This window comes from Haplochromis burtoni, unplaced genomic scaffold (assembly GCF_018398535.1).
Source record: "Haplochromis burtoni strain Fernald_Lab_line unplaced genomic scaffold, NCSU_Asbu1 Contig_160, whole genome shotgun sequence".
Classification (NCBI taxonomy): domain Eukaryota; kingdom Metazoa; phylum Chordata; class Actinopteri; order Cichliformes; family Cichlidae; genus Haplochromis; species Haplochromis burtoni.
The window spans coordinates 1,152,308-1,171,759 of record NW_024582521.1 but is presented as its reverse complement, the minus strand read 5'-3'; the positions used below and the strand labels follow the sequence as shown (position 1 = coordinate 1,171,759).

General features: G+C 40.7%; 1 protein-coding gene across 1 annotated transcript in view; it reads left to right on the top strand.

Annotated features, from left to right (window-relative positions):
- Positions 1-340: 340 nt before the first annotated feature.
- Positions 341-19,452, top strand: part of LOC102294191 (cGMP-dependent 3',5'-cyclic phosphodiesterase) — a 173,762-nt gene continuing 154,650 nt past the window's right edge. The window contains exon 1 of the mRNA XM_005933130.3: positions 341-658. Coding sequence (XP_005933192.1) covers positions 600-658 — 59 coding nt within the window. The 5' untranslated portion in view covers positions 341-599. The remainder of the gene's footprint in view (positions 659-19,452) is intronic.

Sequence of the window (19,452 nt, the reverse complement as noted above, 5' to 3'; positions counted from 1 at the left end):
TCTGTTTGAGAAGTGCAGAGAAAACATTTCCAAGTGTGTCCGGAGGAGCCCGTACTCTACGAAGGACGATTTGGAGGATGAGCGCGCGCAGTGGGGACACGCCGTGAAAAGTTAAATATTCACAACAATGCAACTTTCATTTTCACGGATAAATCGTCCGGCGCTCGCGGAGGGAGCGGGCATTGCCTAAAAGGAAGGACTGTTTTTCAGCGCACGCGGACGAGTGACGTGCCTCAGCCACACGCGTTTTTCTCGTGGACGCTTCCATGTGTTAGCTCTCTCTCTCTCTCTCTCTCCTCTCTCTCTCTGCTCAGCTGTTATATCCCAGCTCGCCACAGCTCAAATATCAGTTACCGGGTCCCGACCAATCCCCGCGCGCTGTCAGAGCTCGGAAGAGGAGGCAGCAGCGGACAGCGGAATCGCAGAGAGGCGTACCGCACTGGGGGGTGAGGAGAGAGAAGCACACACCCAGCCGTCCACCCATCCGTCGGTCCGTCCTCCTTTACCCCTCCCGGCCTAAGAGACTCGCGCACGGGCTGATCCCTGCTTCCAGCTGCAGCTGTTCGGGCAAACCGGAGAGGCGCGAGGCAGGATGCGCGATGGGACAAGCGTGCGGACACGCGCTCCTCTGCCGTAGCCAGCCGCCGTCCTCTGAGATGTAAGTGCGAGTGTTTCTGATAAGTGTTTGCATCTCGAAGCTGCCTGCCACTCTTCCGCTGTGGAAACACATGGCGTCTAGCAGCGAGCCAAATACTGAGTGGTGTGTGTGTAGTAGTAGCAGCAGTGTGAGTGCGACCTGCAGGGTGTCAATCTCCGCACTGACAGCGGCGGTAATAGACCCCACGTGAACCATGCATGCAGCTGTCAGTGCAAACCCGCACATAAAATCACCGTCACGTCACCAAAATGTTCTCTGACTGCTCCCGCAGGGAATTTGGTGACCTTATCGCCCCTTTGTATCTTCCAGGAAATCATGACATTACACTGATGGGCTACTCTTCCTCTAATATTCCTACAGGGAGAAATACACCGCCAGCCGTGATATGCCTCCTAACTGGATTCTCTCCATGAAAACTATGATATTAAAAACATATTTTAAGGGCAGACTAGATCTAGAATTAATGATAGTCTTGCTCTGTCTTTCTAATAAGGTACCCTTCGTAAATGGTTTATAAGCTGTTGCTAACAGCTTTATTAATGTTTTAGAAGTAATTTAGCCAGGTTTTAAGATGAACTAAAAGAAGTGCAACTGTGGGTCGACAAGTTGGGGAGAAACTGAGTGACTGCCAACCTTTGACCTGGAAAAAGGCTCTCTGGCAACTGCATAGATATCTGTTTCTGACTTTTTCTGCATGCCTTTATGTCTTGCTGACATGTTAAGCCTACTCAAAAGAAAGAATGAACACACACACACACACACACACACACACACATCTGATGCGGTTTATAACTCATCTATAAAGCTATTATCTGCCACTTTGAAATCCATTATAGAGAATGCCTTATAAGGGAAATTATGTTTGAAATCCCCCGACCTTTTTGAGATAAATTCTTCTGTTGTACAGATTTTTGTCTGCTGAAACCCTGAAATACATCATCACAGAGCTTAAACCGGGGCTCTTTTTCAGAGTTAATGTTCATTCCCGTTCCCGAGGCTGTTTTTTTTACTTTCTAAAAAAGATAGATGTTTTTTTTTCTTTCACAGGAAGGCAACGATGAGCCCTGGATCAAAGGAGGCTGACATGATCATTATAATAATTGGCTGCTCTATTTGATCCAATGTAGCAGCCCAGTATCGCATCCTAATTTTGTCTGGCTTACAGTGTTTGTCGTGTCAGAGAGCTGTTTATAAAACGCTGCATTAATCATTGCTTCAGCTGGATGTGTTGCTGTGCTGGAGTTCATTGTGTTGTGTGCTGTAGCTGTTTGCCCTCGGTCTGTTTGACGTGAGTCTTCACGCTGACACCTGCCTGAACACTGATGAACTTTTAAATGTCAGGGCTCAATGATTATCTAAATGTTAGTTAATAAAGCAGCGCGGTCCTCACGTAGAACCAGCTCTCTGCCGTCTGAAATTAAAGTTTACTGTGTAAGCTCACAAAGCCTGCTCTCAAATTAAAGTGACACTGCATGAGCAAACCGATCAGATAGCAAGCACTTCTCCCCAAGGAAGACATCCGTAGCACACTGTGTGTTTTATAAAACTCCCCACCCCCCTCGCCTCCTTTGTAACTGAATAAGATCATTTGTGGATAATAACCCAGTGATGTCATTTTACAATGACTGCACATATATTAGTAAAATCTCCCTCATAGTAATTTCAGCTCTGTCTGAAAGTTGGAAAAAAAATCCTCTAATGGCTTTTATTCCCTCCTTCATTATTGGTTTAAACTCAATAAAGGAAATCACTGGAGGATAATGACTTTCATTCACCTCACCGCAGAGAAGACTAAGCTTCTTACTTTGAGCTTTTGTTGGCCATTCCTGGAAAAAAAAAAGATTATAGCCAGAAGTTTGTGGGAATAATGAATGTGCCACATGGATGTCAGTGATCTCTGATATACAATTAGATTCAGTAGCTGGTCTCACCTGCTTCCCTCACGCTCGAGCAGGTTTGACAGCGCACACCGGTGATCTGAGGGGGTCATTAAGTGTGGCACTTTGACAAAATACAGAAAAGCAGATGTCATGCCTGCACCCGTTGGGATGTGAGCCTCCTGCGACTGAGTGCTGAGATCAAATGCAGCGCTTTTGGCTGAAAATTCTGAGAGAGACATCTGCAGGCTTTTGCATTTTTGTCATTGTGATGTGTTTTCAGAGGTATGGATTCCTGGATCGTTGCTTTGAGAGGCAGTTATTCATCATCTGACACAGTGACAGCGCTCTACAGTATCAGATGCACGCTGCCACCGAATCGTTCGCCGCTCTGTGTTTAATGTTTGTGCCATGCGCCGTTACGTTACTTGAAGTGTTTTGCGGGTTCTAAACATCCTTTTAGGAAGCCACCTTCGCATTCAGTGCACTTTGCTTATTCGCTGTTATCATTTTAACAGCTGACACACATCGCCCCTGTGTGTGTGTATCTGTGCGTCAGCTGGTGTGCACGTGAATGGTATCCAGCCTGAAAAATAGTGCAGTTTGTTGGAGTGACGCCAGGCAGTCAGATTCCCCCAGCCTCCCGCTGAACACACACACTCACAGCGAAATGCACAGAAGTACACAGCAGAGGCAGACTTGTAACCTGACTCCTGATGAGTGAGCATGTGTGTGTGTGTGTTAGAGAGAGGGAGACAGGGAGAGGGAGAAAGGATGCTGATGTTGCACTGTGTTATCATCAGTAATGGGCTCATCAATACTAAAATATTCAGAGAGAGAGAGACAGAGAAAAGAGACAGAGCGGGAACAGGCAGATAAAGTGAAGGCAAAGAGAAAGTGGCACAAACCTTTGTGTGCACTGTTTGCTTGCTTTTGCACATGTTTGTGTGGTTTTGTGTAGCTACTAAATATGTGTGCTTCAGCAAAAAACATACAAACAAACATTTGGCTTAAAAACTCTCTATTCTGACTTTTATCCATATTTTGATTCCCTCCCCCGTCTCCAGGATTTCATGCAGCAGCATTTATCCAAAAAGTACAATGTAGTCTGTGCGCGAGCTGCTGATATACATTTTTATTCGCTTAACAAATGAAGCCATTACCTGTGCTGCACAAAAATAATGTTATGTCCTTTAGCTAGGGTGTAAATTTAATGAGTTAAGTTTGCTTGAAATATTAAAGTGAATGAATAATTGGTTGCTCTCATTATCTGCATGAAAAAGCCTATTACGAGGGAGCTGTTAAAGCTTCGGTGCAGCGTTGAATTATGAGAGGTCAAAGGTTAGAAAGAAAGAAGAATCATGAGCAGATTGCAGGGAGTGTGTAGCACATTGCAGTTCCTACATTCATCATCACATTATTGCATATCACAGAGTTGCAATCCAAACGATTATGTGATTACTTGAATTGCATAAGTTCTTTAATTATCTGCATTATGGGTGAACAGAGAAACATCATAACAGGGGTTTTGCATATGTGATGTCACAGTAATATCCTCGACAGTGTAACCACATTCAAATGAAGAGATGTGCACATTATTTATAATGTATTGCACCAAAGGAAACTGCGCAACAGCCGTAAAAAACTGGCATATCTATAGTTGCTAACACCACCTCACCTCTCCTGTCACCTCTAAAGGCAATCAGATCCTCAGATCCAGAGATGTTTAAACCGAGTAAGCACAGACCCCAGACACGCAGCCGAATTTTGAATCTCAACAAAAAATAGAAGCAGAGACGACCCATTTCCAATCACTGTCAGCACAACATTTTCTGTGGCGTGCCGCTAAGGCTGCTTCTGTGCTGATATAGAATTTGTTAGGATTTGTGCTTATACAATGTGGCCGTATGCAAGACTTAACAGCATAGTATTTACTGCCAGCCATGTGACGCTGTGTTACAGAGAAGGGCAGGAAAAAAAATGTGTAATTAGTTGCTTTCTACAGGAAATACAAGAACCCCAATACTGGCTAAAAATCATTGTCTCATCATCATGAGTGGCAGGTTTTTCATAAACGTTAAGTTACATAATCTTGCATCTGCATATTTGTATAATTAACTTTGTGATTTGGGGTTTGGATCTTCAGTAAATTCAATAACTGCTAAAGTGTTTTGTTCCTAATTGCAGAGACATGTGTCAGCTTTGCGCCTCTGGCCATAACAAACTCAGGCATCAAACTACATCAACATAAACTTAATTAAAGAAGAGTTTAAACACATAAGCCCATACTGTAAGGAAACCTGTCTTAATATTGTCAAGGGGATACTCTCTGACTTGAGATTATCATTGAAATATATATCACGGGAAGCACTGCTCTCATATCTTCCCAACCCTGGTTCACTTACTGCACTTCTCTAATGATGTCGAGTTTACTGAACACAGTGTAAACTGAACCGGTTCCATTCACATTTATACACGATTTCCTCCTGTAAACACAGCTGGTTTTCATTATTAAAGCCTTTAATTTGCTAAATAGACAGAGTAAGAATTCTCTGCTCTGTGCAGCTTTCTGTTTAAAATGAGTTCCCTGCTTTGAATAAAACTGAAATGACTTTTGTAAACTGGCACAAAACAATCATAAAGACTGTAGTGCAGTTATTATCCATCTGTTCATCCACTCATTTTCTGTATGCATGGAGATGAACCCTGTCCTAACCCACATTAGATAAGAGGCTTCAAACACCTTGTTTTATCACAGATTTACACATATACAGTGGCTTGCAGAAGTATTTGGCCCCCTTGAACTTTCCCACATTTTGTCACATTACAGCCACAAACATGAATCAGTTTTATTGGAATTCCAGGTGAAAGACCAACACAAAGTGGAACACGTGAGAAGTGGAACGAAAATCATACATGATTCCAAACATTTTTTACAAATAAATAACTGAAAAGTGGGGTGTGCATAATTAGCCCTAGAGATTAATAATAACTAATGATAATATCCTTTGTCAAAAAGGAAAGTTGTAAGCCTAACATTGAAAGTAGAGAGGGTGTCTGTCTCCAAATCCAAACTGGGAGCAGGTTTCAGAATGATTTTGAATTCAGTTCTGGATTTAACAGGGAGCCACTGAAGAAGAGTTTCACAGAAGCACGTCTATATGCCTCTGTGAAAGGGAATTTGAGCTACTTCATTATTCTGAATGGATTCAACTCAATGCCCTCAATAATCACAATAACAAGGCATGTATTTTAATTTGTGTGTGTATTTAAGCTTGAAAGAATGAGATGGGATGCATTAATTTAGTTACAAGCCATTCAACATTAATGTTAAACAGCGTAATCTGTGTAATTAGATGTCATACAACTGTCACTGTAACAGAGAGGAAGTCTATTTCATGTCAGCCAATAGAAAACCCTGCACTCCCTCACTGCCTTCACTAAGTTTTATATAAACTGATAGACCGCAAAATCGCCATTTATCGTAAAAATGGATCTGTGAATATGATTAACCAAGCGGAGCCGCTAAATGAGATACAGTTAATGTTTGTTTAGTCCTGCTAACATTTTGCAGTCAACTGAGATCAATTTATCTCAGTTTATGTTTATGTTTATTTAAAAGGGACAATGGATATTAATTAATACGAGCACTTAAATTCATCGAGTAAATATGCTAGGTTTAGCCACACAGATTCATTTTCATCTGTAGTCCTTGGCAGGTTGATGGCATATTCAATAAGTCAACAAAAACAAACATTCAGAGGCATGTGAGCATGAGTAAAATACATAAATAAACACATAATCATATACCTTTTTAAAAATCGAAGACCAAAATCACTTATAAAAACACATTAGAATCAAGGACCGTTTGAATCAGCATCCTGCAAAAGTTTCGCAGACTTTTCATGTAAATAAAGAGTGTTGCAGACATTTGAACATTATGTAGTTTAGTTAGAGTAGAGAAATAACCGTCAACTTTGTACACCCTAATTGCATACAGAGTCATTTTGATTAGGTTTTAGGGAGTGGGCATGTAGCTGAAAGCTGAAGGTGAAAGAAAGTCATGATTTTCACTACAGTTTTGTAGCACAAAGCAGTGTGAATTAGCAATATCTTAAAAGATATGATACCCATCTATATAATTTTATTATGACTTTGCATTCATTATTATATGGACAAAGGTGGCTGAGGGTCCATTCCATGGTACGTATGAGTTTGTAGAACATTATTTATCTAGAACCTTTCTTGGTTTGTGTGTCATCATTGTTTTTTTTCTATTGTGGTGTCTGCACTGGAATAGAAAACCTTTCCATCTGGTCTCTTATGGTGACTGTTTCTTACACCTTATTAGGAGGAGTTATTTTAAAGGTGGAGGGTAGAATTTCAGCTGGGTTATGGTGTCATTTTTCATGCCGATTAAAGCAAAAGCAGGTTGACTTTAGAGGAGGGTTTTCTGTAGGTGCATTATGTGCCAGTTATGGAAAGAATACAGACAGGAAATGAATATAAGTCAATACAATATCATCAAGTGTGTGGTGTGTATTTGTGTGTGTGTGAGCCTGGAGGTGTCACAGGAAAATGACGCTGACAGCCCCCATGGTTCCCAGCTTTGGCTCCAGCAGCTCCTGTCAGCCTCCTTATCTATATGTACTGTTGCCACAGACAGGTGTGTGTGTGTGTGTGGGTGTCTACGACAGCGAGTGTGTTTACAACTCTGTGTGTATACAAGTTAGAAGTGTGTGTGTGTGTGTATGAATGGTTACAGCTGTCTCACTGTCAGTAATCAAATGGACAACCACAACTGTGTGCATGAGTGTTTTTGTCAGCGGCTACAATCGTGGTGTGTTTGTGTGTATGTGTCCTCCCCAAGGAGATCAAGGCGGGAGGTGAGGCAGCTGTGTTTGTGGCACAGAGGTTTAGTTTAATTAGAAAACGCTATCATGTCTCCTCCGTCGTCGTGGCAAGAAGCTAAAGGAGTATTGGCAGATGGCTTTAACACTTGCAGTTTTTGTTTCAGACTTTGTGTTCCCGTGCAACACTTCAGTGCCTGAATGCACTGAGATTACTTTAGGGTATTTGAGTTTAAAGCGTAACTTATAGCCCTGCAAATGTGTCTGTCAGGTTTCTGTTCAGACAGAGAGGAGAGGAGTTTTCAACCACTACAAACGTGCTCCTGTGCAAAATCCCAACCCCGCTTTGGTGAATGTGGATGACCTATGCATGCGCATAACCAGAATAAGGACGGGAGTGACCGTAAAGTTCACAAAGAATGGGAGAGGCACAAGAAAGAAGTAGTCTGAAGGCCACATGACGTTTGTAGGTCTGTAGCGATTGACTCTTTGGAAAGTTTTTGACCTCTGTGCTCTATGTGCCTCACGATTCGTCGACCCTGCGCTGGGATTTTATGTGGCCACAACTTCATGGCGGAGTGCTGCCATTCCCAATCTCTTCCACTTTGTTATAATACAGTTGACTGTAGAATATTTAGTAACGAGGAAATTTCAACAATGGACTTGTTGCAGAGGTGGCGTCCTATCATGGAATCACACTGGAATTCAAAGAGCTGCTGAGAGCAAGCCATTCTTTCATAAATGTTTGTAGAACTAGTTTGCATGTCTTGGTGCTTGATTTGATGCACTTTTGGCCATGGAAGTGATTGGAACAGCTGAATTCAGGGATTTTGATGGATGGTGAATATAGCAGGGCGATATGACCAAAAATATTTATCACGATATACATTTGAAAATTTGCGTTAACAATATAACTGACGATATAATTGACACGAGACAAATTACTTTACGATTCCACAACTTTATTAGTGCAAAAAACCCCATCAATGTATTTTCACTTAAACAAGCAGCTGTTTTTTAATGTGCATTAAAGTTATATAAAGACGTAACAGTGCAAATTCCTCGCTGACAGTTTAACCAAAAGGCATTTCCAGTGGAAATTGGCCGACATAACCTCAGCATAACCATGTATAATATCCACAAAACTTAAAAAGAGGTTATACACACGCAATACGGTAATATTATGTTGAAGCACAGTACGTGTCACTCCGCGAGGCTCCTGCCTACGATAGCCGTAATGCTCCGACAATCCATCAAGCGGTGCGGGTTCGTAGCTTAGCAAGCCGTACTGAAACATTTGACAGATGTTCGAGCGCCGTGTACAACATAAAATCGTTTCGAGGTCAGTAAACACAACCAGAATTCATACATAAGGCACACGGGATTATAAGGGGCACTGTCGATTTTCAGAAAAATCAAAGGATTGATTTTAAGTGTGCCGTATTTTCCAAACAACACGGTAATAACGACGGCCTGCTAGCATGCGCTACCAAAAATAGTGCTTTGCTGTGTATCTGACGGACGAAAGCCAAACCAGTTCCACACCACTGAAGTTGCAGCATTTTAACAAACCAATTCTGGTTCATCCGTTTCATTCAACGATCCACTTTCACCCTTCTCATTCTCCGTCACCGCCATGTGCGTATGTAAACAAAGGCACTGCGCATGCGCGTTTTACCCATATTCTATCGCGATATTTCATTTTCCTATCATTGCCCAAAATTACACCGGTATTACCGTGCACTTTTGCAACCATTAGGGCTGGGTATGATATAGCCCAGCCCTAATGGTGAATCCTTTTGGCAATGTAATGTATTTCTGACACTGTCCCTATCAGACAGCAGACGTTCTCTGCAGGTCTCGGGACAGAGAACTGTAAACATCTACATGCTTGCTTTTGTTTTCACTGTCACCACATCTTGACTTTTGGACAAACATGTTAGGTCGTACTCTCTGCTGTCATCAACACAACTAAGTAATAGCTTATGATAAAAACATGGTCAATCGTCTAGAAGACTTCCATAGATATGGGGAATTAATTCCAAGGGGAGCTAAAGCTTTTCTGGGTTGGTTGTGCAATTCCACTGCCTGAGGCAAACAGGCCCACAAACCAGTCAGCAACCCTCTGGCAACCTCCAGTTGCTCAAAAAAAACCTCTGCATTCCCTGGTTGCATAACTGGTTGCTGGAGGTTCCTGTCGTTGCCAAGTGAAATCAGTGGCTGCACCAAAAAACTCATTGTGGTTGCTTTTACATGTGACTACTGCTTGGCAAGTAGTTAGCAAATGTTTGGAGACAAGCCAGCATCTTTCATGCAAGGAGTGGTTTTGTGCAGCACCATATAACTCTTTGCAACAGCAACCACTTGATGTGATTAAGGAATACACATCGGCGTCAGTGAGCGGTCTCCTGGCCTGTGTGACTGGGCCTTTCATCTCTCGTATTAACAGCCAAGTTTTTTAGGGTCTGTCTGATCACTTTTAAAGAATGCAGATACACTTAAAAAAGAAAAATCATAATCAGATGATAGCAAATATTTTTGACATGCGATTTCTCATTTGGTTTCCAACAGACTGTTTACCTGCATGCAACCTAGTCGAATTCATGACTCGTCGACAGGAATACTGTAGTGGACTGTAAACTAAATCCAGAAGGTTTCTTGCCCTTGCATTACAGATGCTGCATGTTGCAGATATCGTTCATAGAGATCAGTGGTGGCTGACACTTTATCTTGGTTCATCTTTTAGCTTGTCACTCTTTTGTAGTTTGAGGAAGTACAGGTTTGCTCTTTTTTGAAGGTGTTGTTACAATAAAAGGACTTTGTCACACGTCACAGTCATGCACTAGAGTTTGTTCATGGGCCTCCCTTAAATGTTTTGGACTCCCAAACATGGTATTAGTAAGAATCGTCTCCTGTGGAATCAAAGTGACTACTCAAAGCTGCTGCTGAAAATAAGTAGGAGGTTTAAATTTACACAACATGACCAAAGTAAATAATATATGAATCTTAAACCAGCGGACACAAAAAACATTTCACACAGCTCAAAAATTCAGAAGTTCACAGAGTAGCCAGGAGACATCAGCCCTCCCACATTCTGGTGTTCCTCCTTGTGCAGGTAAAACAGCACCACGGTTAATCTTGTCACAGCATTTTGGTGAACTGATTTGATTTGCTCGTTGTTTGCTGTGCGCTTCATCACTTTACTTGCTGTTGGAAGCGTTATTATCGTTGCTAAAGCTTTATTGCTGATATTCATCATGATGTAAATCCACACTTGTTTCTGTTGCGTCTGCTGACTTAGAAAACGTTTTAGAAGTTGGTTTGATGTTGCTCTTTAAACATGCTTATTCCCCTGTTAGTAGTGTTTTCTTTATGATACACACTGTATCGGTGCAGTGTGTTGAAGTCGGATGGATGCTGATGTCATGTTGTTACCGTGCCTATCGGTATTGTTGTGTCGTGCTGAGTCTAGAGTGGCATGTGTTACTGTGCCGCTTTCTCTGACTGCTTTTTTTATTGATCAGCTGCACATAGTCTTTGCTGCACAGATACACACCTGGAGAAACACACTAAATATGAACGCACACGGTACTTTGTATCCTGCAATAATTTGTAATGAAACCTGGCAAGAGTTCACACACATTTCAGCCGGAGTCGTGCTGCTATTTTATGGCGATTGTCCAGTGGAAACATGGTGATTATTCTCATGAACTCTTAACTGTTAACTGTCTTACTCTTACTGCAGTGTATATAGTAGCGCACGGTTATTTGTCACGATTGTTCGCTGATTTTAGTGCATCATTACGTAAACATAACACTGCATTTTTTAAAAGCAAAGTATAAAATATTTCATTGCAAAGTACTCGGTAGCTGTGAAGTCCCTCTTTAGTTCTCCTGTGATGTTCAGTGCAGGTTTTGTCACTTTGGAACAATAATTGCATGTGGGGATGACATTTTGTCCAGTATGTTCACCATTTTTCTGGAACTACTGTTAGTCTCTCAGGGTTTAGTGCACACAAGGGTTGTGATGATATTAGAATTCCAAACTCGAATCCAATACCCAGGAAAATACTCAGTGCCATTTTTGATATCATGGGGGGAAAATGATAAAATCAAGAGGAATAGTTGTTTTTAATCAGGATTAGAACAATACTAGTCTGTGCAAATGTGTTTAGCCAGAGCCCCATTTATTTCCTGATATTTGGTGATTTTTTAAGTCTAGGTGATGACAATTTTTTTTTAAATCTTAGACTTTAAGAATTTTTAAATATTTGTGTTTGCCCTTTAAATTAACACGACCCATTACAGATGGGCAGGACTAACCTAATTCCTACATTTAGGTTAGTGTTTTATTGTTTGTCATAGCTGCTAGCCAGTATCTTCAAGATAACATGCGGCTAAGGTTGCTATCAGATAAAGATACCTTTGGCTGCTCCTGTATTTCCACATGGGCTGCCAGAGCAGATGGGTCACCATATTTGATTTGATTTGACGCTTCCTGGCATGACCCTCCCAATTATCTGAGCTTGGGGACTGACACTAGCTTGTCATCCCCTGAGGCTAGGTTTGTGGTTATCAGCTTATTCCTAAGTGTTAACTGTGCCAATCAGTTTAACATTTACTGTTCAAACATCAGAATTGTTGACCTCCTTACTGACCTCCTAAGTTCCTCCTAAAGTGTTGTAAATGTCAAATACTTCTAATTAGAGGCTGTGTGAACTCGAGTGTCCACTGGAGGACTGACGGCATCAATACTGTTGCAAACGAGTGTCTAATCTAATAATAATTTTTAGTATTGATTAGTATCTCAGATTATTTTGTGGACTCGTATCAGCGTTGGATATTTACTGGTTATGTCAAATTCATTTTCATTATTTCTCTTTTTCAGCATCTGTCTCGCCTTTCAACCCTTATCATGCCACCTGCCATACAGAGACAAAGACAGGGAGACAGGTGTGTCAGAGAGAAGAAGGGGCTGCTCAGATGGCTTGATAGACGAACGGCAGGTGTTTCATCCAAAGGGTAGCCCAGGTTGCTTGGCAACTAATGGTGTCACAGGTTACCCCACATATAGGGGTATTATATTCAGCATTGTTGTCCTAGATGTGGTGTTTTCCTCCTTTGATCTGTCTTGCACGACGCGAATTAATGCGTTTGTTCATTAGAACGTGGTTGTTACTGAGTCCGTGTGCGTCTCATCAAAGGCTCCGTGACAAGTGTGTGACAGATGTGGCAAAGCTGCACAGCAATTTTCTGGAGGTTTTTTATTTCTTCTCTCTTTTTAATTCATTCATTTCTTTTATTTTCAGGCCGCAGCTACACCGATAGCTAACGGTTTAGTTGTCAGACAGATTAAACCATACGGCTGTTATACTTGGGACAGATCAAATGTTTCCCTCACGCTGTTTTTAAAAATCTGGATACTCTTTGTAAGGGCACAATCTTTGATCCAAATGGAAACAAAAAGATCAGACCACATACATTATCAAAGACAGACATGACACTCGAGTAACTCCTGAATTGAAATGTATGGGGCAGTTCTAGCTCGACAGAGATTCTAAAACCTTGTTTTTGAGCAAAGCCAGCAGAATGTTTTTAGTCTATTTTATCAGGCATGAGCAATGATTCTGTTGAACTTTATGGTAATCTAGGTAACGTCCAAATAAAAGCCCAGAGGCACTGCATGAAGGTTCTGGGTTCAGACTGTGGCCTCTCTGTGTGGAGTTTGCATGTTCTCCTTGTGGCTGCGTGGGTTTGCTCCCACAGTCCAAAGACATGCTTGTTAGCTTAATTTGTGACGCTAAATTGGCTGTAGGTGTGGTTGTGAGAGTGAATGGTTGTCTTTGTCTTAGTGATGGACTGGAGACTTGCCCAGAGTGTACCCTGCATTTCTCCCAAAATCAGCTGGGACAGTTTCCAGCTGGACGGCCTTAATGGTTTCTTTTTAATTCTTACAGTAGGTAGTCCAACTAAAAGCATTTGATTATGCATATACTGTACTTCTTCTGCTACTGCTTCTACTAGTAATCATTTTTTGACTTTTTGAGCACTTTTCCAGACATAATAAAGTGATTTACAGCTATGTTGGATCCCTCAGTAGTGTCACTGTACGCCTTCCATAACACAAAGTGCCAAAAAGGAAAAGGAAAGTCAGCCAAGACAATGACATTTAAAAAAAAAAGTTCAAAGAGGATAAAAAAGCTTAAACTTGAGACAATAAACAAGCTGTTAAATATGAAAGACTCAAAAAAGATCATAAAAATCCTGTCGCATTAAAATATGCTTTGAGGAGGGATTTTAAAGAGAAGACAGACTAAGATCCTCCAGCTGGGATATCCACAGTGTGATTACTTAAGCTGTGTAAGGCTTTCAGTGTGAGCAATGAGCTTTCCAGCCACTGTAGTCAAACTAGTGTGGCATTAGTTTGCAGTCAGCTGTGTTTCAGTGCAAGCTGAGGGAGGGAGGTGGAGTTTGTCTTTTTGATTACGATGAAAACATGATGATTTTCACTCATCAGAATCAAAAGTTTGGCAAAAGTTTGGCTGTTTTAGTGATTTGATTGATGAAGGAGAGATGAAAGTCGACCGATGAAGAACTTGGTTGATTTTAAAGTAGTTTTGAGTGTTGAGTCTGTTGAAAAATGGCTAAAAGGCAGCATGGAGATAACAGCATATAAGGTCAGTATTGATCCCTCAAGTAAAAAAGTGTATAAAGAAGATTGTGGTGCACATGCTGAATGAACCCCTTTTAGCAGAATAATGCATAACGCAACCACTAAAACATAAATCAAAAGAAATGAAACAGCGAGAAGGATTATATAAATAGATAAGACCAAAGATGATTCTGATTTAACTGAGAGATAAAAATCCCATTTTTCAGGTAAAAAGGAAAAACTTTCTAGTGTTGATAAGCTGCAGACAGAGCTGGGATTATGCAATGAGTGTCACACAACATCAGGAGACTAAGGACATCGGGGTGTCCTCTTCGAGAAAACCGCAGGTTTTAAAAACACAGGAAGGACATTATGTAAACTCTTCTATGTATATCACGCTGTCGCTAAGTGCTCTTAAAGTTCAGAGGCCACATAAAGACTGAAATAAATGCTAAGTGTTTACATTGCAAGCTTTTAAAGAGAAGTGTAAATCAAGTGGCATTCTTTGAGCTGTGGCACAGATCCGATGCATTTATGTTGGATAAATGCATAAATGAACAATGTAGCACAAATAATTCATTTTACAAGGGAACGCTAAACATAAAAAACAAAACAAAGTGTTAGCAACCTTTTGGATAAAGTATGGTTCATTTTAATAAACATGAACTGAACAAAGCAGCCCAAACTCTTTACAGTTTGTGAAATAGTCATAAAAACAATCTTTTTTTTTGGTATTAATTTCCACAACTTGTTGCACTTTTTGTTTTCCAGTGATCATGAGTTTGTAAGTAACATGTTTCAATACGAAATCTGTTTCTTGTCAGAAACACATATTTGTTTCGAGAAAGCCGGAGGCATCACCACGGCAACCAAGAAAACAAACCTTTAAAGGATGTAGCAACTGTATTTCAACCGAAACCTGATCTTACACTAGACTGTGAAACTCTGTGTTGTGTATGACTTGAATTTGGATTTCTGGTATGATAGCCAATAAACTCCCCTCCATCCACCAAATATGGACTTTTTCTAAGCATTCTCAAATGATAGTATATTGACGTTGTGTGCATGGGCATGAGTCAGTACATGTGGGATCGAAGTGGATGTTAAAAAATAGAGAAAACAAAATAATGTAGAAAAAATAAATACAAATTCATATCCAGCAACTTGTATCAATAGATGGAGATGGATGCAACACATGACAAGTCTTGGCAGGGTGTCTTTCAAAGAGTATTTGACCAATACAGAGCGCTCCACGTTTGTATACATTTTATTAAGGATGAGTTTAATCCAGATGGGCCTGCTACGAGAATAAAATCCTGAATCGTTCTATGCTCGGAAAGTGACATTGTTTGTTGGACCATTTAGTAAACATGTGAATCTAACACACTAATCATAAACTGCTTCCAGACAAAGGTCGTCCTTGACCTCTGCTTGTTGCTTGTTTTCTAGTAGGAAGACAATCTGCCCTGGGCAAAAACATGGTTAAAGAAGAGATTACACACATACGCGCAGGGTAATGCACTCTTTATTTTAATATTAATTAGAAGTGTGTGTGTGTGTACATGTTTAGACATCTTTGTGAGGACAGAAAATTGGCATGCTACTATACTTATGAGGACAAAATGCCTGTCCCCACGAGTTTGAAAGCATTTTTGAGGCTCAAAATGTGTTTTTTGTGTCAGGATTACAATTAGGTTATGGTTTGGTTTAGGCTGAGGGTTAGGATTAGGATTAGGCAATCATTTTTGATGGTTACAGTTAGGGTAAGCAGCTAGGGAAAGCATCATGTCAATGAGATGTCCTCACTAAGATATGAAAACGTGTGTGTGTGTGTGTGTGTGTGCTGTGTGTGTGTGTGTGGCTGAGGATCAGCGTGACAGTGACTCAGAGAGAGAGTTTGGCAGGCTTGTGATTATATTCCTTTGCATTCAGACAGTGTTTACTCAGTCTGATTGGCTGTTAAAGCAGCAGCATTACGATATGCTTGTTACATGCTAAGGAGACAGCGCATACACAATTTCCATATTTGAATCTCTCATAACCTCTTATACCTCAAGACACATACGTTCCTCGGTTTGTGTAGTCTTGTCAGTTTAAGTGTTTGCGTGTTTATTGTGTGATTCCCTGTAGTTCTAAATACTTCTGTCAGCATGTCTTTTCCCATTTTCTTCTTTCTGTCTAAATGACCCCAACTGGTTACCTTTCACACTTGTCCCACATCATGCCTCTAGCCAGCACACACAAACACGCACTTTGTAAACACACTCGCAAACAAGCACACAAAGACATAGATAGTCATAATTGCCCAGAGGCTCCATTTTCTGTCTCTCTCATTCTATCTCCTGTTTCCGCCTTGTATCTTTTTTTTCTCTTTGCTTCTTAACAATTTCTTTTTCAAGTCAACTCAAGCAAAAAATGAACAATTTTTGCTGCCAATAGGGGGTCTTAAAGGGAACCGCGTTCGCTCTTTGTGCTTATATTTATGTATGTAAACATACAGTGCTTTACAGACAGCCTGAACACATTAAAAACCATTTTATGCAAGAAGTGTGCAGTTCAGCAGGGCAGTGGTTAGAACTGTTGCACCAAGAATTACCTGGGTTTGAGTCCATCATCTGGCTGGAGTCTTTCTGGGATAGAAGTGTTCATTTTGTTGTTGTCTTTTAGTGTTGGTGTGATTTTAGAGTGTTAAGACCAGCTCTGTTACATGTTTCCCAACGTGTCCCAGTGTGCATCGGTGTGAACTCTGCTCTCAGGAGAAGGAGGGAGACTTTAAGTCTTTGATTGGCTCATTGTCCCTTTTTTAAAAGTTTTCTCTGGGCAGTTTCCTCATGGTGGAGTGGCTTGCTGTGAATGGGAGGGCACGCTTGCTTTCATGGCTTTTGTCTTTCTTTCCTTGTCTCTTAAAAACTGCCTTTGCTGTAATTTGTTTATGTCTGTTTTCTCTGTGCTTGGTCCCTAACTAGGCTCTGTGAGAAGCTACTTTGATGCCATCAACAATCTGAGGTCGGCAATGAGGAGGTGGATGTTTCTGATTAGTGCCGTCTCATTTTTGTTGATCGTGTTTGTGCTTGTTGACTTCATGTTTTCCACCACAGAGAAATGGTGAAGACACGCTTGCTTGTTCCCACTGAAATTCTGACTGTCAGACAGGGTTGATTTTACAGGCTGGAGTTTGCAAGAGACTTTCATTTCAACAAACTCTCATTCGTCCAGCTGTTGACTTTGGAAATTGGATTTTCCAGTTTGTGCAAATCAAACTTTTCTTTTTTGTTATTTCAAGGGCAATCCAATCAGACAGCATCGCTCATTACATCTGATTTGTGAAACACTTGAGCTTACACATTTTTATTTAATTGAGAATTGCTCCAAGACCTACTGGGCAGTTTATTTAAAAGAAAATCACCATAATTGCCATCGCAATTGCCCTTCAAAAATGAAGTTAAAAGTCAAAGTCAAAGTCAAAGTCACCTTTATTGTCAATTCTGCCACATGTACAGGACATACAGAGAATAGAAACTACGTTACTCTCAATCCCTAGATAAAAAACCATTAAAACCATTTCTTGTGCATAAATAGCTTCATTGTGTGCCCCTGTTTTATCTTGATCCTATATTTGAGATGGCGCAATGATTCCTTATCGGTTGCGGTTGTACCCTGTAAATGGGTACGAGGTTTAGAGTCACACAGGTCCTCATATCTGTCTAATTCAACATAACTATCTTTCGGATTAATCAGCTGGCTGAATAGAAAACACACTTGAGGAAGAAAGAATAAGGATGGTGGGAGCAGATTATAGTGCAACATCTCTTTTATCTTTGACTCGACTGTTGTTTTAACAAAACAGTACATAACATCATAGCTGTCTGGTTTACTGTCATCCTGTTTCTCATTTCACCTCTGCTATGCCTTTGTTCTGAATTTCAGTGCTTGTCAGGAGGATTCACGCATCATTTTTTAGCCTCTGTTATGACAGGAAAGCTGGGAGAGAGGGAACAGGAGGAAGGCAAGCAGCAAATGGCCTGGGGGGGAATTTGAACCCATGTCTTATATGATATATGGGTTGCTGTTCAACCTAAACCACCAGTTTAGCTCACTGGGTTGAGGTTTGTTTTTTCTTGGCATCTTCTTATTTTGGCAAATACTTACTAGATACTATTGAAGTGCAGACTTTCACTTTTAATTAAAGAGGTTCAACAACATGGACAGGTTAGGATGAATGAAGCAGACATTCATCCTTTGGGCAATGACATTGGCTCAAGAGTTGGGAGTTCACCTTGTAATCGGAAGGTTGCCGGTTCGAGCTCCGGTTCGATGCATAGGCGTCTACGGCTGCTAAAGGAACCAGATCACCAGATTGATGATGTGGCTGCTGATAGAAGTAGCAGGATGAAATGTGAAGTGCACATACTCTCTGCTCAGATTCAATCAAATGCCGCAGGACACCGCTTAACGGTTCAAATGAATAATGACCCAAAGCAAACTGCAAAAGCAACCTAAGAGTTTCTCAAGGCAAAGAAACTGGATATGAGAGTATAACAGAGCATGCTTTTCAGTTACTGTAGACAAAACTCAATGTCCTTTCATTTTAAGTAATGCTAGTTTGTCCAATTATTTTTGAGATTTTATGTTTGTCCAACAGAGTGTGGTCCTAGTAGCTGTATTTCTCTGTTTTTGTCTACAGTGGTATGGGAATGTGATTTGATTGAGAAATACTGGGATTACTTTGAAAGAAACCAATTAGATTAAACCTTCACTACAATTACATGTATAGTTTTCTGCTGGCAGAAGATACATAGGTGACAGCTGATGCAAAGCTGTGCTAAATGCATCATATGGGGGGCTGAGCAGCTCCTTTAGTCAGAGACTGAAACACCCTCGCTGCAGGAAGGAGCGCTTTCGCAGATCATTCATCCCAACAGCAGTTAGACTCTATAACTCCTCAATCACGATGTCATAAGGCACTGGACACTGTGAACATCCACGGTCACCACTTCATGCATAATGGACCTTCCATGTGTATAGACATGTGCAGGTATATATGTATGTATATGTATACATATGTATGTTTAGTATGTACATGTGTGTGTGTACATGTCTATAAATAGGAATAGTAGTGGTACAATAGCTATATCAAGCTACATAGTTTATGTCTTCCATATTTCCAACCATATCCATAATCACATACTGTGTATGCTACCATTGTATATAGTGCATTATCTTACTTTTTTTCATTGATTGTACTTATTCGTATTTTTGTATTTCCTTCTGATATCTGTGCCTGAGCAGAGGTGATGCAAAAATTTCCCCATTGTGGGATCAATAAAGTCTTATCTTATCTTATCTTATCTTATCTTATCTTATCTTATCTTATCTTATCTTATCTTATCTTATCTTATCTTATCTTATCTTATC